This window comes from Staurois parvus, unplaced genomic scaffold, assembly GCF_062004578.1.
Source record: "Staurois parvus isolate SC_StPar_1 unplaced genomic scaffold, SC_StPar_1.0 ptg000581l, whole genome shotgun sequence".
Taxonomy (NCBI): Eukaryota; Metazoa; Chordata; class Amphibia; order Anura; family Ranidae; genus Staurois; species Staurois parvus.
In genome coordinates, this window is record NW_028318377.1 from 453,489 (window position 1) to 476,804 (window position 23,316).

Sequence of the window (23,316 nt, forward strand, 5' to 3'; positions counted from 1 at the left end):
AATAGTTCTAGTTACAACCAGTGATCCCCTAAGGGAGGATTTTCTTTCACTTCCTGTCTTGGCTGTGAGACGGGAAGTAAAGGGAAATCTCCCCAATGGGGACACAGATCCCAAAAAAATACTGGCAGGGCTTATAATACTCTATCCAAAATGAAAAGAATGCTTTGCCATTAGTTCTACTTTAATAGTGAAATCCTGGCCTTCTACCGCCATGTTACATTCAGCATTTAGTAGGATTTGCTATACCAATAACTCAGTTTATAGAATCATTCAATGGACTTTGTGTTGGAGATCCTATCTACATTTGTACACAGGCCCTATTCAGTGGCATTCATAGCTGTAATTAAAGGGTGGAATGGCAGAGCCCGTCCTCTCCTGGGTGATATGAGTCACAGGGAACTTCCCACTCTCTGCATGGAACAATTATCTGCAAAGTCACACCGCTCTCCCCTTCCCACTACTAAGATGGCGCCGCCAACCCTGTGTCCTCAACCGTCACAGCCACTAATCAACATGGCCGCGCTCTTTCTGTGAATGAGTGGCTCCGGATCCTTTGCCAATAGCTAACATGGACGTCGGAGCGGGTCACCTGAGTCGACGTCACGACGTGTCCCCACCCCGTAGCCGGCTCTAGGCAGCCAGTGAGGAGATGGAGGTGGAGTGAGAATCGTTGGCAGAGGGAAATGGGGCGATACAGAGAGAGGACATAGCATAGCCAGTATTCTGTCGCCATGGCGGCCCTGCTACTGAGAGGAGGCCTGAGCAGAGGCCCTGTACTTCGAGGAGACTGTGCCAGGGGTGAGTAACCTTCTCTATGTCTTTGTAGGCCTGTACTCTTATCTATGTATACTAGAGGGAGAGGGCAGCCATGTACACAGGTCTATACCAGAGAGAGAGGGCAGCCATGTACACAGGTCTATACCAGAGAGAGAGAGAGGGCAGCCATGTACACAGGTCTATACCAGAGAGAGGGCAGCCATGTACACAGGTCTAGACCAGAGAGAGAGGGCAGCCATGTACACAGGTCTATACCAGAGAGAGAGAGGGCAGCCGTGTACACAGGTCTATACTAGAGAAAGGGCAGCCGTGTACACAGGTCTATACCAGAGAGAGAGAGGGCAGCCATGTACACAGGTCTATACCAGAGAGAGAGGGCAGCCATGTACACAGGTCTATACCAGAGAGAGAGAGGGCAGCCATGTACACAGGTCTATACCAGAGAGAGAGGGCAGCCATGTACACAGGTCTATACCAGAGAGAGAGGGCAGCCGTGTACACAGGTCTATACCAGAGAGAGAGGGCAGCCATGTACACAGGTCTATACCAGAGAGAGAGGGCAGCCGTGTACACAGGTCTATACCAGAGAGAGAGAGGGCAGCCATGTACACAGGTCTATACCAGAGAGAGAGGGCAGCCATGTACACAGGTCTATACCAGAGAGAGAGGGCAGCCATGTACACAGGTCTATACCAGAGAGAGGGCAGCCATGTACACAGGTCTATACCAGAGAGAGAGAGGGCAGCCGTGTACACAGGTCTATACCAGAGAGAGAGAGGGCAGCCATGTACACAGGTCTATACCAGGGCGTTGTGGCTGTTGGATTGTTGCAGTGCATGATGGGATTTGTGGTTTTATTTTAGTTGGTGCCCTGAGGTGGCTCACCTTTGGGATCATATCCCACCCACACAGGGCCTGTGATGCAAATGTGGACATATTGGTTGTGGCTGTTGAGGTCTTTGAAATAATACCTCGTTCCTCGTGATGAAACTAAAAGCGTTTGTCTTGTGTATACTTCCATGTCTTTGGTATGTTGTAGATCAGAGGTCACTAAGCTCTCTAAACAAAGGGTCAGCTTACTGTCCTTCAGACTTTGGGGTGGGTGAACTGTGGCCCGTCGGAGAATAAAGTGTTCTAGCATCAGAGGGAGTAAACAGTCCTCCTTCATTGGTGTTAATGGGAGGAATATTGCCTCATCATTGCCATCAGTGGGAAGAGTAGTGCCCCATTATTGGTGTCAGTGGGAGGAATAGTGCCCCATTATTGGTGTCAGTGGGAGGAATAGTGCCCCATTATTGGTGTCAGTGGGAGGAATAGTGCCCCATTATTGGTGTCAGTGGGAGGAATAGTGCCCCATTATTGGTGTCAGTGGGAAGAGTAGTGCCCCATTATTGGTGTCAGTGGGAAGAGTAGTGCCCCATTATTGGTGTCAGTGGGAGGAATAGTGCCCCATTATTGGTGTCAGTGGGAGGAATAGTGCCCCATTATTGGTGTCAGTGGGAGGAATAGTGCCCCATCATTGCCATCAGTGGGAGGAATAGTGCCCCATTATTGGTGTCAGTGGGAGGAATAGTGCCCCATTATTGGTGTCAGTGGGAGGAATAGTGCCCCATTATTGGTGTCAGTGGGAAGAGTAGTGCCCCATTATTGGTGTCAGTGGGAGGAATAGTGCCCCATTATTGGTGTCAGTGGGAGGAATAGTGCCCCATTATTGGTGTCAGTGGGAGGAATAGTGCCCCATTATTGGTGTCAGTGGGAGGAATAGTGCCCCATTATTGGTGTCAGTGGGAGGAATAGTGCCCCATTATTGGTGTCAGTGGGAGGAATAGTGCCCCATTATTGGTGTCAGTGGGAGGAATAGTGCCCCATTATTGGTGTCAGTGGGAGGAATAGTGCCCCATTATTGGTGTCAGTGGGAGGAATAGTGCCCCATTATTGGTGTCAGTGGGAGGAATAGTGCCCCATTATTGGTGTCAGTGGGAGGAATAGTGCCCCATTATTGGTGTCAGTGGGAGGAATAGTGCCCCATTATTGGTGTCAGTGGGAGGAATAGTGCCCCATTATTGGTGTCAGTGGGAGGAATAGTGCCCCATTATTGGTGTCAGTGGGAGGAATAGTGCCCCATTATTGGTGTCAGTGGGAGGAATAGTGCCCCATTATTGGTGTCAGTGGGAGGAATAGTGCCCCATTATTGGTGTCAGTGGGAGGAATAGTGCCCCATTATTGGTGTCAGTGGGAGGAATAGTGCCCCATTATTGGTATCAGTGGGAAGAGTAGTGCCCCATCATTGGTGTCAGTGGGAGGAATAGGGCTCCATAGTTGTTGAGAGGAATAGGACCCCATTATTGGTGTCGTTGGGAGGAATAGGGCCCCATGGTTAGTGTCGTTGGGAGGAATAGGGCCCTGTTATTGGTGTTGGTGGGAGGAATAGAGAGCCGTTATTGGTGTCGGTGGTTGAAATAGGGCCCTGCGGTTGGTGTTGGTGGGAGGAATAGGGCCCCAGAGTGTGTCGGCGGGAGGAGGAATAGGGCCCCGCGGTTGGTGTCGGCGGGAGGAGGAATAGGGCCCCGCGGTTGGTGTCGGCGGGAGGAGGAATAGGGCCCCGCGGTTGGTGTCGGCGGGAGGAGGAATAGGGCCCCGCGGTTGGTGTCGGCGGGAGGAGGAATAGGGCCCCGCGGTTGGTGTCGGCGGGAGGAGGAATAGGGCCCCGCGGTTGGTGTCGGCGGGAGGAGGAATAGGGCCCCGCGGTTGGTGTCGGCGGGAGGAGGAATAGGGCCCCGCGGTTGGTGTCGGCGGGAGGAGGAATAGGGCCCCGCGGTTGGTGTCGGCGGGAGGAGGAATAGGGCCCCGCGGTTGGTGTCGGCGGGAGGAGGAATAGGGCCCCGCGGTTGGTGTCGGCGGGAGGAGGAGTAGGGCCCCGCGGTTGGTGTCGGCGGGAGGAGGAGTAGGGCCCCGCGGTCGGTGTCGGTGGGAGGAGGAGTAGGGCCCCGCGGTCGGTGTCGGTGGGAGGAGTAGGGCCCCGCGGTCGGTGTCGGTGGGAGGAGTAGGGCCCCGCGGTCGGTGTCGATGGGAGGAGGAGTAGGGCCCCGCGGTCGGTGTCGATGGGAGGAGGAGTAGGGCCCCGCGGTCGGTGTCGATGGGAGGAGGAGTAGGGCCCCGCGGTCGGTGTCGGTGGGAGGAGTAGGGCCCCGCGGTCGGTGTCGGTGGGAGGAGTAGGGCCCCGCGGTTGCTGATGGTGGGGGGGGGGGGGAAATGATGCCCCAAGAACTGGATATAATCAAGCAAAGGGTCGCAGTTTGGAGACCACTGATTGAAGCGAAGGAAATACATTCTACAAGTATATTGTAAATGGCCTGGGTTCTTGGTACCCCTAAAAAAGTTTCTATATAATTGGATCATAGTGATCTCCCCTTTCACACACTTGGTGTTCCAATCAGGTCTTCCTGTCTTTCAGGTGTATCTGATTAGGAGCTTTATTTAAGTCTCTAGGCATGCAGATGTACATGGCCATGCATCCATTTACATCTAGTTACCTCAGCCTTTTCAGGTCCTGGAAACAAAATGGAAAAAGTCTGTTGTCCATTTATTTCCAACCCTAATGTGACAGGTTGGAGGTAATCCCCTATATCTAATATGGGGCCCAAAAGATCTTGCAGCAAAAAAATGAACAGGCAGATGCCAGGAAATTGACTTCTGTTCTGCTCTGACCCAGCCAGGGATCTATTCATGGATCCCCTGCTGTTTGGACCCAGCACAACCTTTTTGAATGGGGTCATACAGCTCATTGAAACAATGTTTCATTTGTTCTGGAAGGTGATGAAAATAAAAGCCATTGTCTCACACAGACCTGCATGACATGTGGTATGTCAGAGTAAGGCTACATTCCTATGGGATACTAGCCCAGGTGTGAATGACAGCGGCAGGAATCGAATCTGCAGATTTCTGCTGCTGTTTGTTCGACCTGTGAATGGGTAGCTGTGGCCGCTGAGCCCTGCACACACCAGTGAAAGGACAGCAGCCGCTGTAGCTAACTGTAGCTGTCCGCACAGCAGCGTTTACCTGTGGTGCTGCTGGATGCACTCGCTGTTCTGAAATGATCTTAACAAATTCGTTGGTGCCCCTACAAAAGAAATTCTTTATTAATTGGATCATAGTGGTAATTCAATCTAAGGCTCCTCACAGGCCATCCACCTGTCAGTTTTTTTCAGGCGGACCTGATCAAACTCTCCATGTTCGGTCTATCAGTGTCTGGATGTGAATGGCATACATTTCATTACCTTTGAATTCTCCCAAGTCCAAAAATAAAACAATTTTCATATATTTCTCTTTTTCTGGCCTAAATGTAATGGAACATTACAAAAAACAAAAAACACAGAATGGACACCGCTGTCACAAAGTGACATCCATTCTATTCTGCTGATAGGATTGGAAAACAGCCGTTTGAAAGGGGCATAACAGTTTTCTGTAATTGGTATCACAGATTTAAGGCTTTATTTCCTTTATTTTCACCTGGCGATCTGGCTCGTATGTCTATTATTTTTCAGCTTTCTTTAACAGACCAAGCTGTCCAGCAAAAGTAGCTGTTAGAGGGTTGAGGCAAACCAATTAACACTGACAAGGGTGCTTACAATGGTCAGCTTTTTATGTAATATCTTTATGCTGCTGTTTGATGCTGAATGCCATCTAACACTTTTTAAGCAGTTACAATTTGTAAGTCATTTGTTAGCCAAGTCCATCTATCCCTGCTAGTCTAATATCACCCTCTCCCCAGGTTATCAATACTGTTTTTTCCAAAGATGTCTGCTTTATTACCTCATCCAGAATGCAAACAACTTCCTAGAAACAAAGTATGTTACTGGATGGAACACCATGTGAAACAAAGAAGAGAGAAAAAAAGCAAGCTAATGCAGCCACCATATCTGATGACTGGTCATCTGCAATATTTTACTTTTTTTTTTTTTGGGAGGTTTAATACTGCATTAGGCCCCTTTCACATGAGCGGACTGATCGGGTTCACCTATCTGTTTTTTAGGCAGACCACCCATTGTTCTCTTTGGGGAAGCAGATGTAAGCGGACGTGTCCATTTACACCCGCCTGCATCCGATCCGGTCCGCCAAAATCAGACAGATTGGGATACGTTCACCATCTTTCCAGCAGATCGGATGACATTTGGATGTAAACACAGGCGGTGTGTTTATATATGATCGCCCCATAGAGAACAGCAGGCTGTGTACGCTCTGCACAGGCGGAGTGAACACGTACTTGTCATCCTCCTGCAGAAGACAGATCCCTTGCTGAGCAGGTGAATCCGCTTGATGGAGTCTGCCCCGCCTGAAAGCGGCCTTAAAGTCTTACTAAACCCAGGACTCTGCATTCACTATATCTGGTCTCCCACAGTACAGAGAACACGTAAGTGCAATTATTTTAGTAAATATAACCTGCTAAATACCTTTTCTCACTAGCAGTTAGAGCAGTCTTCTCACTTCTATCAGTGTCCAGCTGAGCACTGGTTTAAGCTTGTAGGAGGAGTTTTCATTCTGCTCTAGGAGGATGCAGAACCCCTGACCTCTGTCTAGGTAGTGGTGATTGGTCCTGTGCTGATCACAGACACTCTCCCAAGGGAAAAAAAAAACACTTTAGCAATATACACCAAACTGAGCATGTGCAGAGTGACTCCACAAGATATGTCTTATCAGAAGATGAGAGGAACACTGGAAGAAGAGAAGTCAGGATCAAACATCCTTTATACACAATGCAGAGTATTAACCCCTTAGGTTCCACAGTGAGTATAACTAGCATGCTTTACTGCATATACAGACTGATTTTACTGCTGTGGGTTTAGTAACACTTTAAGGCTAGGTTCACATTTTGTGTGATGCGGGAACGCGCACATTCCTGCAATGCACAGAAAAAGTACATCCCTTTTTGAAGGTGTGTGGCTCTCAACGCACCTTGCTGCTGTGTGCATGAAACTGCAAATCGTAGACAAGAGTTGAGAAAAACTTCAGAGATGCATGCTGTACTCAAGGGTCAAGGTACATCCGTGTCCATCACTTTATGAGCAGAAAGGAGGAGGACTCCAATGTTAAACTCAAAAGTCCAGCCAGAATTCACTGGAATACAGTACATGCTGAGAATCCACAATGCTTTAGTAAGTTGCATCACCTTTGTGGGCACAGATAAGATGAAGCTTTATAAGAAAAGAGCACTGTACCCATTGTGAATCTTGGAGGAGGCTCAGCTATGTGTTGGTGCTGCTTTGCTTCATCTGATGTGGGATTCCTTGAATCTCTTCAGGGAACAATGAATCTGCAGACTAGTAGGGAATTTTGAACCAAACGTCCCAGTGGCAGAAAGCTCTCAGTCGCAGAGACACTAAAAAAGACTCCTCTAAAAATGCACCCAAGAATGGCAAAACATTGGACTGTTCTGAAGTGACCTTCTATTGAGCCTTTTCTTTGAATGTATATATGTGGCACTTGAACTGCAAAGAGGAAAGCACTAAATTGTTTCCATTCAAGGATACAATTATGTCATTTTGATCATTTATGCAAAGACAGTGATTACCTTAAGACAGGGGTGTCCAAACTCTGGCTCTCCAGGTGTTGAGGAACTGCAAGTTCCATGAGGCCTTTCAAGATTGACATCCACAGGCAAGACACCCAGAAGCAGAGGCAGGATGGGACTTGTAGTACTTCAACAGCTGGAGGGCCATAGTTTGGACACCCCTTCCTTATGACATACCCCCTCAATAATACAAGCCTAACCCTTTTATGTGACTCTACATATCAAAAACATTGTGAATTTCCAGAAGACCGTCTCATTGTTTAGCCATAACAAGCTCACTTCGAGCAACCTAACCCCCCGTTTTCTATAGTATTGTTCCCATGGAAAAAACGATATATTTCACACATCTGTACATCTTGCTTCTTAACTCTTTGCAAGGTTTAGGGATGCTGAAGGGGAGCATAACTACCAGACTTGTGGCCTGACTGAAGCTGTGGTCAGATTTCCTCAACATTCCTCCTGGTTGCTATTCGCAGTCAGCAATACTGTATACTCTTACTAATGCTGGATATTGATTTGACAGAGGTAGATTTGTTTAAACACAAGCAACTCTCAGGCTCAGTTCACACTAGTGCAACTCCAAAGCAACATTGAAGTGCAACTTTACCCACTCTGGCACTCAAGTTACATGAGAGCCGCATCAAAGTAGTGCAGGAACCTTTTTAAAATTGCTGCCACTTTAAGTCGCATAGATTGAAACAGGTGCCATTGAAATCGTTGTGCTGCGACTTGTCATGTGACTGTGTCTTAAAGCGGAGTTCCACTCACGCTATCAAAAAATAAAAGTCAGCAGCTACAAAAACTGTATCTGCTGACTTGTAAAAAAACAGCCACCTGTCCCTCGGTCCCACAGTTTGTACCCCGCAGCCCGTTTCACCGGCTGTACTGTATTCCAGGAGGCCGGCATCTTCAGTGTGGGCACCCAGCTGTCATAGCTTGCAGCTTCACAGCCGGGAAACCACTGCGCATGCACGAGTAGCGCTGCGCTTCGTGAATGGTCCTGTAGTCTCCTGGGACCTGTCACGTGTCCCAAAAGACTACAGGGAGGGAGGACACCTTCTGCTTCTGATCTCCTAGGCAATTGGACCGGAAGTGAGAGTGGGTACCTGTCAAATTCAGATACCCGCCCCCCCCAAAGGTGCCAATCCTTAATGGGGAGCGGGGGAGCAGTCCTTTAAAGCGGAACCTCTCCGCTTTAAGTCACATGACAGGTTGCACTAGTGTGAACACAGCCTCACCTTGTGTAAATGTCTCCTTGTGACATCCTCATCATCTGAATTAAATTTGCCAAACTCACTATCTGACACCAGCTTGCAAACCCCACCCTGAGAAGATGGCTGTCTCATCCATTTATATTGTTTCTATATCTTGTCCATGAAGGATTGATTTTTGCCTAAAACAGATACTCTAGTAAAAATGTTTCTTGTTAACTCAAAGGCCACAGAAGCATTGGGACATACAGTCACCCATGGAATCAAAAGGGATCTGTTTTAAGGTTCTTCTTCCACACAGGAAATGAATGTTATATGTAGATACCAAAAATCTAAACATTCCAAAAGTTATGTTAAAGAACCATGAAACTTTATTAGCTTTGGTGCCAAGGGCTCTCTCTGCAAAATAATGTAAACTCCCCTTATTAGTGTCATTAATATCATTCAAAAAAACGTGAAATGTTTCCTCCAAAGCCAAAAAAGGTGACTCCTTTGGGTGGGTACCTGTCCCAACCTGAATGTTTAGTTGGTGTTACTATAACAACGTTTGGCAATGATTTTACTTCTACAGTGTGTGTGTTCGGACCGGACCGTAAATAGCAGAACACAAATCCAAATCCAAAGCAGAATGCAAAAAGCCTGTCAACTTTGTTTCCAGAGACAGGTGTTCTTCCCACACTTCCCTTTGGAAAGAAATCGGTCCTCTCAGAGTTTGTTAAAAGAATTCCACAGAGAATCTCCCCCCGAAAAAAAGCTGATTACAAGAATACGGCTACATCCTAGCAGTAAAAGTAGCACTGTGTAGTTGCACCAATTCATAGTCAGTCCATAGAGCCATAAGCTGACCATACATGAATCGAAAGTTAGCCGGTTCAGCAAGGACCTGACGATTTTCAATCCATGTATGACCTCTATGGTTGGACAGAATTTGTTCTGCCGGTATGTCTTCACTCAATCAGTGCTGCAGGCTATAGCCTACGGTCCTGATCCGTGTATCCTGAAGATGAGGAAATCTCCCTGCTGTCAGAATACAAAGACACAGCGGGGAGGTTTCCCCCATCAACCTCAAACATGTAGATGGGGGAATTGGATGGCTGATTGACTGAAAGAAAAAAAATAACTCATCTGTGGCCAGCCTTAGCAATAGCTAAAAAAAGAAACCAGACAAAGCCTTTCATTCTTCACCCGATGGAAGGCTTACTCGAGACAGCTTAGTTCCAAACAAATGGCCAGCTGGGCTTAAGTGGCACTTGTAAAGACATTGCATAAACGGCAAATAACGCTCGGGTTAGTTCTTGGCTAGCCTTCGGGTTCCCAACTCTGGAATCTTAACTGGGGGTAGACTGCTGTACTGCTTGTGGCTGCCATGCTGCGCTATGTGAATGGTCCTGCAGCCTTCTGGGACCTGTGACAAGTCCCAGAAGACTGCTGGGAGGGAGGAGGAGCATTCCACTGGGATCTTCTAGGTGATCAGAGTGGAAGTAGGAGCTTGTATCTGTCAACTGTCAAAAATTACATGCCAAATGTGGCAGAGAAAGGGGGGGGGGATTTGGTGGGAAGCTTACATGTGAACTTCCCCTTTTGGGTGAAGTTTCGCTTTAAGCTTGACTGATGTAGTACTCAGAACCTGGAAAGGCCCATCTCACCGAGGCCGCTTGACCTCTGCTCATTCTTTGTTACTGAAGCTCTATCGAATGTCCTTAGTTCAAGATCCAGCAATGAAGAAAAGACTTGCGATTGCAGGTCAGCCAGTATACAATGCAAACACATTACAAGTATAGTCAGCAAGGGAGAGATGTACATTTTTAAGAAAACAAAAGTCAGTCTTTGGTCCATGTGAAATGTTCATTGGCTTTCTATGTGTGTGCCTGATTAACATTGCATCAGTTCATTTCCTTCCTGTAACACACAATTTTGGCAAGTTATTTTTTCAAAGTAACACTCTAGACAAATGCTGGCCATACATTATACAATTTTCCTGTACAATTTCTGTGCAGTCTCCTTTAGGTTGACCTTCAACTATGTAATTCAAGGGCCTACCTGATTGGATACAAATTTAAATTGTTGTTTAGGTTTGACCTCATGGTTTTGTTTTTTTGTTTTTTTTTTTAAATCTAAAGGTAAATTGTACTTGCAAAGTGTATAATATATGGCCATTAAAAGGACAATAAAATTGCTGATACACTCCTCTTTCATAATGGCTTAAAGTGTTACTAAACCTATGACCCTGCATTCACTCGATCTGGTCTCCCACAGAACATGAAAGTGCAACTATTTTAGTAAATATAAACTGATAAATACCTGTTGTCATCAGTAGTTAAAACAGTCTTGTGACTTCTATCAGTGTCCAGCTGAGCACTGATTAAAGCTTGTAGGAGGAGTTTTAATTCTGCTCTAGGAGGATGCAGAACCCCTGACCTCTGTCTGGACAGTGCTGATTTGCCCTGTGCTGATCACATGCACTCTTCCAAGAAAAAAAATATCCCTCTCTAGCAATACACATTAAACTGAGCATGTGCAGAGTGTCTCCACACAATATGTCTTATCAGGAGATAAGAGGGGGACCCTGGAAGAAGGGGAGGATCAGAGAAGTCAGGATCAAACAGCCTTTTTACACAATGCAGAGGATTAACCCCTTAGGTTCCACAGTGAGTGTAACAGGCATGCTTTACTGCATATACAGGCTGATTGTACTGTTGTGGGTTTTGTAACCCCTTACCTGCAACCCATTTGACTGTCTAAAGCAGCCCATAGATTGCTCGATCTTCTTTCCTTCCACCATATGTGGAAGGACAGAAAATCAATTGATTCCCCAATCAACACAGTCAGTGTGATGAAATCTGCCTTGTAAGTATAATGGGTAAAATAATAGGCAAATCATATTAAATATTCCAGCTCAATCACCCAGCTTGACAAAATTAATTTTTAAAATTGAAGGAGCCGGGTTGGGACGATTCCTTTCCTTCACTCCCTGTACCAGACACAGTGGTGTCCAGGACAGGAAGTGACAGTTCTCAACACCAGGAACACAGATAGTAGTGTGTGTCTGGCAGACGTTCTTACCATCTTCCTCTCTATCCAATGGCAATGTTTGTGACACTATATTTAGTGTTTGGTAAATTCCATCAATATGTTGCTAAAAGAAACTAGTTGAAGCAACGAATGAAATCTGGCTTGGCTTTGTCAGGAGCCTGCTCATACAGGTTTACACAAGCACCTTCTTTGATGACCTTGGGGTAATGACTTACTATCCAGTGTACAAAGCCTGATATTTTGTATTATGATTATACGGGATATACAGCCAGAGCTGAGCTTTTGGTTGTCAGCCTACCAAAGGTCACCAGACCTCATGGTCAGTGATGTATCTAATGGAAGTTGTGGTTGTTTTGTTGTGTGTGTGTTTTTTTTTTTTTCTTTTTTTTTCCTTTGTGCTCGGTGATAAAAGAAAATTTCATAAACTTTGGATATGCCATTTCTGATCTCCTGGAAAGGCTAGGGTCCTGGTGTTTAAACCTAAGAAAAAGAGAGGAAGGCGCCTCTAAGTGCAGTATTGACAATTCAGTAAACAATGGAAAATTTGCACTTACAAGATAAATGGTTAAAAAGACTCATCGTGTGGTAATTAGATCCAGGTGGGACATCCAGCCGTCCAGCAGCAAACTATGCCTATAGGATCAGGTAGTAGAGTCCAGGATGTGCCTGTGCATCAAAAATGAACCTTGGAGAGCAGAGTCAGATGTAGCAGGTGAAGGGGGCGGTAATGCATTTCAGAGCATGCTCAATAGGCTCCTTCTTCAGATCTCTTTTTCTTGTTACTGCATTAGAGCCTTGCTTCCACTCTAAGGCTACGTTCACACTAGCGTTGTGTGCAGGCGGCAGAGAGGCGTTTGGGAAGCGTTTTTACCGCTTCCCAAACGCCTCTGCCAATTCTGCAAATTACAGCACATGGTGCTGTTCTAACGGGAGAGTTTGCGTTGCGGCAAAACAGGAGCCTCTGGTCGAGTCAGGAGGTGATGAAGCCTCCTATTCTAGTCTATGGTGCCGCTCCGCAAACGCCCGGCCAGCGTGTGCGGTTGCGGGGCGGTAACACCATTCAAACTGCATTATAGGCGTTTGTGGGGCCTTTTTAAAGCTTGGCAAACGCCTAGCAACTTCCGCTAAACCGCGCATGCGGCGTTTGCAGAGCGTTTGCTGAGCATTAAAAAACGCTCCGCAAACGCTGGACCAACGCTTGCCAAACGCTATAGGGGCGCTTGGCAAGCGTTGGTAAAACAGCCAAGTGTGAACGAGCCCTAAGAAGAGCTGCCTCAGTGTTACTGCTCCCATCCATCCCTGATATCCATCTGGCACCTTTATCTTACAGCTACAGAGGTTGGGCTCCAACAAGCGCGTCCTATATAATATACCTTTTCTGGTATTTAAGCCTATGCTATCCTTTCTGTTCTTTGAGTCTCAATTGTGGAATGAGTATGAAATTCAAGAATTCTTTCTTTCCTTCTTGCATACTTGTATTGATCCTTGACTCAGAAGTGATCAAATTCAGACAGCCAGGTAGCCAGCATTGCCAGAAGATCAACATCAGCACTTCATACAGTACTTTTGTGATAGGTGTGCTTTAATGTGTTGGGCTGATGCAAGTGGCTAAAAAGGAACTCCAGTGAGGTCTGTTTGTAAAGTGGCAATGTCAGGGAAGCCAGCACATTGGCTTATGTTTGTGTCTGAATTGCTTTTCTCCTCAAAGTCAATGTAGATAAAAACTCAGCTCAGAAGCACCTTGGAGTTGCTGAAAGGGGAATCGGAGCAACTTACGTCTTCTATAATGGTCCATATCCCTCCCCAGCATCTTCTCCCTGCGTGCGAGTCTTCGAGCGTATACATCATTGCACAGGAGTCTATCCTCCTGGCATATAGTGCTGTCAATGTAAGCTGAGCTGCGTATGCACAGTTTAGTGCACATGCTGCAGAAGACTACGGCAGGTTTTTTTTTTTTTTTTTTTTTAACAGAGGAGACATTGTATGTCTTTTCTGTGATAATCACCTGCCTACTCTGAGTATGGTCTAAAAAGCCTTCAGTTTTGCTTAAAAGGCAAGTAAATGCATTTCAGAAACCCTTTTAGACATGCAGCATTTGACTTGCTTCTGGGCTCTGAAGCCTGTCTTTTCAAGTCCTAATACACTATAAAAAAAATCATAAAAAAAAACACCCTGTGTATCCAAGCCGTAAGGCTCCATTCACACTTGTGCAACTTGTCATGCAAGTTTGGACATTAAAGTCACAGCTCATTCTTTTCAGTGGCACCCGTTTTAAATCGGTGCGACTTTGAAAAGTTTCCTGCCCTACTTTGATGCAACTTTTTTCCAGAGTGTAAAGTTGCATCAAAATCGTGCTCCAAAGTCACACTGGAAATCGCGTGGCTTTGGAGCTGCACAAGTGTGAATAAAACTCCATAGAAAGATTTTGAGAAGCTATTGTCAGCCATTATGTTCTAAAGAACAGAGAGCCTAGTTGAAGTGAACTTGCTTCTGGAGTAGGAGTCTGCCTTGAAGAGACATATCTGATACTGGAGTATCTTCCACTCATTGGACCTGAAGAAGTGGCTTGGAAAGGCTATGAAACCTCTTCAATATGAATGTGACTAATTACTACTGGATATCCCATGACTTGCATGAATGAGAACCTTCACAGATGTATCAGATGAAGCTTCAGTATAAATGTTACTGTCCTCCCAGATGTTAACATTGCTAAATTGTGTGTGGAGTCATCTAGCCCTTTGCCAATATCAAAGAGCATATGTATAACATCATATTCACCAAACGGCAGAATTGGCATCAATGTCCGGTATAATGAACGTGGTGATGTCACGGGGGAGGCTCTGTCTGACATGGTTCGTCAAAAGCAGATGTCTTCTGGGGATTTATTTTTCCTACTACCTTAAGCATACTGTTAGTCCTACTATATGTAATTTTTTTTCAGATTAGAAGTATAAAATAAGTATTGAATGCGTCATCATTTTTCTCAGTAAATATAAAGGTGCTATTGACATGAAATATTCACCACATGTCGGTAGCAACCCATGCAATCAATACATACAGAGAGACCAAATAAGTTCAAAAATTAAGTTATGTGCAATAAAATGGAGTGACACGGAAAAAGAATTGAACACGCTAACTGAAATTTATTCAAAAGTTAGTACAAAATCCTTTGTTGATAATGACAAATCCCAGGCACCAGGTCACCGTAGTAGCTAGAAATTGTGTCCGGGCACCTGGGCTTTTGTCGGCCCATTCACTGTTGCAGAGATGCACACCCTTGTCAGAGCCGCCCTGCTTCCACACATAGTAAAGTGCCCCTGGCCTCCTATCTTCTCCCACCCCCCACCCGCTATGTATCCTGGGTTTTGCTTACCCATCTCTGGGCCCTGGACCAGCATAGCGGGCATTGCAGGGTAGAGGGGTGGGAGGAGAGCTGTCATCCCCAACATATTTTTTTTTTTTTTTTTTGTAAAAAAATTTGTTACACCCAAGCACATAAAATATCCCCCTCCCCCCCCCCCCCCATTTTATTTTATTTTTTTATTTGAGGCCCACCCCCCACCACATATACGCATGTACAAATGTCAATGCACACGTTGGGGCGCCTACGCATGAAAATGTTTATTGCAATACAAGTTGCATATTACCGTGCATGCCAGAATGAGAGAAGTAATTCTAGCACCAGACCTCCTCCTTCATGCTAAACTGATGACCTATAGGGGGCTTTTAAAGCATTGCCTATAGAAAATGTAGGATACTGAAGTTTGTCGCCATACCTTAGATTGTGCACCCCCTGAGGGTTAGGGACTGATGTGAATGTACAATATATATGTAAAGCGCTGTTTAAATTGATGGCGCTATATAAGTACCTGAAATAAAAATAAATTTCACGTGCGCACACAAGATTAGGCTTTGACATGTTGGGAATCTATTTACTCGGTGCAAACTCATATTTTGCCGAAATTTGGCTAATTTTTTTTGTTTTTGTTCCCTAAGTTTAGTGGGTTTTTTTACAGAAATTTTGCATTTCCCAAGACCTTTGAGGTAATATTGTATGACATCCCTAGTGAGAAAGCTGTCTCATTCAGTAGCATTGTAACTGAATGAAATGGCTGTCTGATTGTTAGATTTAAATAAAATAAAAAGCAATGAATTACTTAATATTGCCAGCCTCATGGGACCAGCAGGGTAAGTATAAGTAATTTATAGTTTTTATTTTATTCTGCCATTTTATACTTTGAACAGAAAATAAATCTTTGTTAGGTTTTTTTTTTTTTTTTTTTTTTTTTTAGCTGGCTTCTAGATTCAAAGCAAATTTGTCAAGTGCAGCCTTTCAAAACTGTGCACAGACCCTAGTTGGATACCCCACACTAGACTCCGATTTACATCCCCCATCCCGGTGAATCTGTAGTTTCCTCTGGGTGTCAGAGGGATTCTCCTCTAACGCAAGGTTGATTCCTGCACAGCCCAACCAGAGGGTTCTTGAAACCTATGTACAATTGCATTGTATGTCATTGAGGTTGCTATTTGCAGGGCAGCACAGTGGCAAAATAGTGAGCACTTCTGCCTGGCAGTACTAGGGTCATTGGTTCGAATCCCAGCCACTGCATCTCCTGCCTGGAGTTTGCATGTTCTCCCTGTGCCTGCGTGGGTTTCCTCCGGGTACTTCGGTTTCCTCCCACACTCCAAAGATATGCTGGTAGGTTAATTGGATCCTGTCTAAATTGGCCCTCGTATATGAATGTGAGTTAGGGACCTTAGATTGTATGCCCCTTGAGGGTTAGGGACTGATGTGAAAGTACAATATATATGTAAAGCGCTGCGTAAATTGACGGCGCTATATATGTACCTGAAATAAAATAATAAATAAATATAGTCTTCAGTATATATCTGCGTATGGGATGCGCCTATAACATCTTATACCGACTACATGTTATGTGAGGTGACCATTTTATTGCATCTGTTTCACACCTTTTAAAAAAAAAAAAAAAAACTCCTGTCACAGCCAAATCCCAGACCATTCTGGCAGGTAAAGCTCCAACACTTTGGGTAGCGTTGAAGCATCCTGCTCCCACACTTTCTTATTTGCACTTTAGTATGATTAAATGCCCCAGTGGACAGTAGAAATGTTTACAATACATTGAGTGGGCAAGCCATGTCAATGATGAAGTGCTAAAGCTTTATCAGAACTGCCAGAAATTCAATGATGGAAGGAAGGTTTGGAAGGCTACTGCAAGTGTAGTCACCCTTTAGGGAATGGCTGGCTCAGGCTCTCAGTGGCTTACTGAGAGGTTGCTTCTCTTTATTGCTCTCCAAATACAGTATGTCTGGCTTGACTTTTGAACTAAAATGGCTGCAAAATGAGCAGCTAGTGCTGGGCTTTCCATTTTGGAAAGTTCAGAATGTACAACTGAATGTGTGTTATGGATGCATCCTGTATTAAATGTTTATTTGTAAGATAAAGATGGTAAAAAAATGATTATATAAAACATCTGTTTAGAAATTCGCAAACATGAGGAAAACAAGACATTTACCAAAAACCATGATAGTCTAAAAAAAAAAATTCTCAATGGGAGGAGTTCTGTTAGCATACTTAGATTTTCTGGCTTTGTTATAAATGACAGCAGAGCTCTGTAGCTACCTTTGGCCAGCATTATTAGTATTCTGGCTCTGACACAAGTCATTGGAGGATTGAATTGTTGGCAGGATTATAAACTTGTTTTAAGTTGTAGAAAATCTTTACCAGCACATTATTTCTCTTTGCTGCTTTTCTATAAACTCAAAATGATTGAAAGTATGTATAGATCTAATTTACTGCTTTTAATCCTGTTCTCTTTTTAGGCCTCTTTGCTGAACGTGTGTGTCTTGGTTGCACTTCTCTACGGTTGGTGAATCACAGGTAGGAAACAAATGTTACTTTATGTTTAAGTGTGCTTGCCCTTGTACACTGTTTTGTTGGAAGGACCCCTAGTCTCCAAACTACAGCCTGTGGGTCAGATGTGTCCCTTTGCTTGCCTTTTTCCTACCCTTAGAGTATTATTCCTATCACTGATACAAGGCACTATTCCTTCCACTGACACCAAAGATGGGGTACTAATTCTCCCATTAACACCAGGGATGGGGAACAACCGTGCCTTGAAAGTATTCATACCCCTTGAAATTTTCCACATTTTGTCATGTTATAACCAGAAATGTAAATGTATTTTATTGGGATTTTATGTGATAGACCAGTGGTCTCCAAACTGCAGCCCGGGGGCTAGATGTGGCCCTTTGCTTGCTTTTATCTGGCCCTTAGGGCACTATTTCACCCACTAATACCAAGAATGGGGCATAATTCCCTCTACTGACACTAATGAAGGGGACAATTCCTCCCAATGGCACCAACAATGTGGAACAGTCTCTCCCAATGACACCAACAATGGGGTCCAGTGACACCAGAGATGGGGTGCAGTTCCCCCCTCTGACGCCAAAGATGGGGCGCAGTTCCCCCCTCTGACGCCAAAGATGGGGCATTGCTTTTCCCACAGACATTGGGACTTTTTCTAATCCCAGTGGCCACAGTCCTGCCCTCCCTAAAGTCTGCAGGACAGTAAACTGGCCCTTTGTTTAGAAAGTTTGGAAACCCCTGTGATAGACCAACATAAAGTGGCACATAATTGTGAAGTGGAAGGAAAATGATAAATGGTTTTCAAAAGATTTTACAAATATCTGAACAGTGTGGCGTGCATTTGTATTCAGCCCCACAATCCCCCCCGCCCCCCCGAATCAATACTTTGTAGGACCACCTTTCGCTGCAATTACAGCTGCAAGTCTTTTTGGGTATGTATTACCACCTTTGCACATTTAGAGTGAAATTTGTGCCCAATCTTTATTCCAAAATAACTCAAGCTCTGTCAGATTGGATAGAGGGCATCTGCGAACAGCAATTTTTAAGTCTTGTCACAGATTCCCAATTGGATTTAGGTCTGGACTTTGACTAGGACATTCTAACACCTGAAAATGCTTTGATCTATACCAGGGATACTGAATTAAAATTCACCGAGGTCCAGTTGGTAACATTTCCTTTCCTCAGAGGTCCAAATCTCATTTTTGTTCTATGACTCCGGGCTTTCCCTTCACAGCCTCCCTTACATCACAACTCCCTTTCCCATCTGAGCCCCCCAACATTAAAGCCCTGCTTACATCACAGTGGTCCTTGCAATCACAACCCCCACATCACAGCTCCCCCCCCCCCCCCCTCTTGACATCACAGCCCCCTTTCAATCACAGCCCTCCTCACACCACAGACCTTTCATATCCTAGCTCCCCCCTCTCACATCACAGCCCCCCCATATCACAGCTTCCTTTTACATCACAGCCCCCTGTATCAGAGCTGCTCCCTCTCACATCACAGCCCATCCAACTCACAGCTCCCTTTCTCACATCACAGCCCTTCCCCCTTCTCAAATCACAGCTTCCCGCATCACAGCCCCCTATATCATAGCTCCCCCTTATCACATCACAGCTCCCCCCTCTGACATCAAAGCCCCCCCCTAATCTTCCCCCTACCTTATCTCAATAGTGTGCAGGGCAGGAGGAATGGCAGAGTGCAATCCTCTTCTGAATGTACTTGTTGCCGCTGAACTCACTGCAGGGAGGAGGGTGGGAAGAATGGCAGGGTGGACTCCTCTTCTGTGTGGCCTGTCCTGCCGCCACTACTGTTGAAGTCACAGTAGGGAAGAAAGCGGGAGGAATGGCAGGGTGGACTCCTCTTGTGAGTGTTCTCCACATGGCTTCTCGCAAACTGAAAACGGGACTTCTTATGGCTTTCTTTCAACAATAGCCTTCTTCTTGCCACTCTTCCATAAAGGCCAGATTTGTGGAGTGCATGACTAATAGTAGGCCTGTGGACAGATTCTCTTACCTGAGCTGTGGATCTCTGCAGCTCCTCCAGAGTTACCATGGGCCTCTCGGCTGCTTCTCTGAATAATGATCTCCTTGCCTGGCCTGTCAGTTTAGGTGGATGGTCATATCTTGGTAGGTTTGCAGTTGTGCCATACTCTTTCCATTTTCGGATGATGGATTGAACAGTGCTCCCATGAGATGTTGAAAGCTTGGGATATTTTTTTTGTATAACCTAACCCTGCTTTAAATTTATCCACAACTTTATCCCTGGCCTGTCTGGTGTGTTCCTTGGTCTTCATGATGCTGTTTGTTCACTAATGTTCTCCAACAAACCTCTGAGGGCTTCACAAAACAGCTGTATTTATACTGAGATTAAATTACACACAGGTGGACTCTGTTTACAAATTAGCTGACTTCTGAAGGCAATTGGTTCCACTAGATTTTAGTTAGGGGTATCAGAGTAAAGGGGGCTGAATACAAATGTACGCCACACTTTTCAGATATTTGTTTGTAAAAAATTTTGAAAACCATTTAGCATTTTCCTTCTACTTCACAATTATTTGGTTGTAACAGCACATAATGTGAAAAATTTCAAGGGGCATGAATACTTTTTTAAGGCACTGTAATTCTCCCACTGACACCAATTATGGGGCACTATTCTGCCCACTGACACCAAGCAATGTAATTTTTTTACTCCCAGGGAACACCAAGCCTATGCAATTTTTACTTCCATCAATGACTGGAAATTCTCTACTCCCACTGGCTACAGTTCAGCCCCCCTACTATTTGAAGCACAGTAAACTGGCCCTTTATTCCCCTGGACTAGACCATTTAAAGAGGTCATTCTGGAGTTTTTTTGCTAGCTCACTCCCCGGACGAATTTTAAAATAACGTTCCATACACTTCTTTGCCATTCTGTTTCTCTGAGAGTCACACCTTCTATAAGCTCTACGTCAAAGTTGATGATGTCATTGCCCTCCCTTTTACATTTGATAGTGTTTGGGTTAGGGATTATTATTATACAGGATTTATATAGCGCCAACAGTTTACGCTGCTCTTTACAACATAAGGACAGACAGTACAATTACAATACAAATTAATACAGGAGGATTCAGGGGGCCCTGCTCATTAGAGCTTACAATCTAAGAGTGCACAGATACCCCTTTTTGTTTTTTTAAATCAGCGAGTTTGAGTACTGATACTTTTGGTCAAGTACTTGCTGATACTGAGTACAGATACTTTACAAAATGTATGGACGCAAATTGCACCACCAAGAATAGAATGCGATTCCTGTCCAAATTGCATACAGTTTTCCCACTGCTTCTGTGTGAACCCAGGCTGTCGTAGCCTGAGTTTACACCAGAGTGGTGCAAGGAGGTTTCCCGCAGTGGACAGTGGGAGAGTGGGCATGTAGGGATGTATACCATGGTGGTAGATATTCTCATTCTCAGCGGTAGGAAAGGCGAGAAAGTGCTGGGGAGGGCTCTTGATTGGTCAGTACCGTTCATGTGACAGTGCTGACCAATCAAAAGCCATGGCAGGGGGTTTACTAGCAAGACAGTCACTTCAGCCTGCATAGGCAAAGGATCAGAGTCTCTTTAAAGGGAATAAATGCCTGCCTGCTTAAAATTAGATTTTTTTTTTTTTTTGTCTTTTTTGAGAGGCACTGAGTTTTTTTGATTAGATTAAGGTGATGATGAATCAATTCCTAGCCAATGTAATAGATGAAAGGCCATTTTTTTACTGGAACAAAGCTGGGGTATGGTGGTATGTAGAATACACTGTTAAACTGGTATTATTTTAAGGTTTTAGTTCCTCCTTTTTTTTTTTTTCTTTCTATTTGTTAATATCTAGTGGCATTAGGCCGAACCTTGATCTCAGGTGCACAGAACGGCGTCAGCAAGAAACTTAATGGTGTTTACAAAGGTGTCCGTCTACAGCAGAAACCATAAAATGCATCCTCTATAAAAGGTTCCAGAAAAAAGGCATTTTGTATATCAGTAGTTGGCTCACAATGTCTGTTGGTGCATTTAATATACGCAGGGCACTAAAGATCAAAACTAACTGGAATACACACAGTACAGCACAGTTAACCAACTCACCTTATTGCAGTCATTTTCAAAATTGTTGTTACTGCTTTAATTCCCTTTAAACTATTTAATTTTGGATACTTCCAACTGCAGCTAAATTGCAGGCAGAATTGGGCTTTTATCCATGTTCTAGTTAAGGACTGTAGAAGCGCCTTTCAACAAATACACATGTGCTATGGCTCGTCTTTCAGACACTGAAAAGACCTTGTAGCCCAGCTCAAAACTGTGCTCAGTGCCATCTTTTGGAATAAATGGCCTTAGGAGTTGAGAAACTCAGGCAAGCCAAAGCAATTTCTCTCTATAATACAGAAAGGGGAGTTGTGTGTTTTTTTTTTTTTCTTTTTTCTTTCTTTCTTGATTTGGACATCTTTTAATGCTTTGCCCTGCCTTTTCTCTTTGACTATTGCCGTTCTCATGAGAGGGTAGGGCTGGTTGTACCACATTTCATCTTGGTGACATGTCTTGCAACCAGTGGGCAATGGACTGTTCCCAAGTTGGGAAGATTTAGGGGAGTGACATCTTGACATCTTTGTTCTCTACTGGGATATTTAGGTGATCACTTGGTGCAAATCAGACCTGCTGGAGAGGATGGTCACTAGAAATGGAAATGGTGAATTTCTCTGCAATGACTATAGAAACAGAGGTACTTGGAGGGCTTGTTTAAAGTCTAGACACTTTAAAGACAGTAGGAGAAATGTTGCAAAGTTTACCCCTCCCATAGAAGCCAATCAAGTTTCAGAATAATATCTACTACATGAATTTCAAGTACTTACTGTGGTCCTTTACGTTGTACATTTCTCTTGGTTATGGTTGGTGTTCAGGCTTTAAAATGTATTGGTAACCTGATGCCTTTATGTTTAACTTTTTTTTTCTTTTTTTTTCAAATCATGAAGGAGTTCTAATGTTCGAAATTGCACTGCTGCCCACCCTGTTTACATTTCATTAAGAGACAGTAGTAATGCCTGTTCGTGGACTAATAGACCTGAAAGAACATACTACAAAGTCCACAGTCCTTCGCCTGCATGGAGTAGCTTGGCCAGAAGTGGCTCTTTGGCCCCCCAGTATCTGTCCATCAGAAGTCTTCACTCTTCAAGACCACTTTTTGATGACTCTGTGGTTGAGAAATCCTTGAAATCTTTGAAGGACAAAAATAAAAAGCTGGAAGAAGGTGGCCCAGTCTATAGTCCAGCCACAGAAGTGGAGACTGTAAAGAAGTCTTTGGGACAGAGGGTCATTGATGAGTTAAAGCACTACTATCATGGCTTCCGCCTTCTGTGGATCGACACCACAATTGCTGCAAGAATGATGTGGGAAATTCTCAATGGAGCTATTCTGTCTCGAAGGGAAAGGAGACAGGTAAGGGATAAATGAACAAGCTCTGTAATGGTGATTTAAAGTGTACCTTTTGTGAAAGTTCATACTTCATATTGGCTAAAGTAGACTTTATGTAGAATAGAAATACTGGTCTGTGCCTTATTAAAGGAAACCCGTACTAAGTGTAACCAATTCGCTCACAAAGTTTGGGTCTCCCTGGAGCTTTTGCCATTATGGCACAGTTATCTTGCCCATCTCTGGTGATGCAATAGCTGTGATCTCCCTTGCCACCAGTGCTTCCATCTTCACCTGGTCATATTCTGGGTTGTGAATTTTCAGCCAGGTGCATTCGGTTGCCATCCAGATCAATGGCACTGCACCAGTGCAGATAATGTGCATTGCCAATCATTTTGGTAAAGACACTGCAGCAACACAGGTA

General features: G+C 44.6%; 1 protein-coding gene and 1 pseudogene across 2 annotated transcripts in view; both read left to right on the plus strand.

Annotated features, from left to right (window-relative positions):
• The first annotated feature begins 618 nt into the window (after positions 1–618).
• LETM1 (leucine zipper and EF-hand containing transmembrane protein 1) overlaps positions 619–23,316 on the plus strand; it is a 61,096-nt gene continuing 38,398 nt past the window's right edge. For both annotated transcript variants that reach the window (XM_089692264.1, XM_089692265.1), the window contains exons 1-3: positions 619–798; positions 17,431–17,488; positions 22,457–22,919. In XM_089692264.1, coding sequence (XP_089548390.1) covers positions 732–798; positions 17,431–17,488; positions 22,457–22,919 — 588 coding nt within the window. In that variant the 5' untranslated portion in view covers positions 619–731. The remainder of the gene's footprint in view (positions 799–17,430; positions 17,489–22,456; positions 22,920–23,316) is intronic.
• Positions 869–1,617, plus strand: LOC149450136 (uncharacterized; annotated as a pseudogene).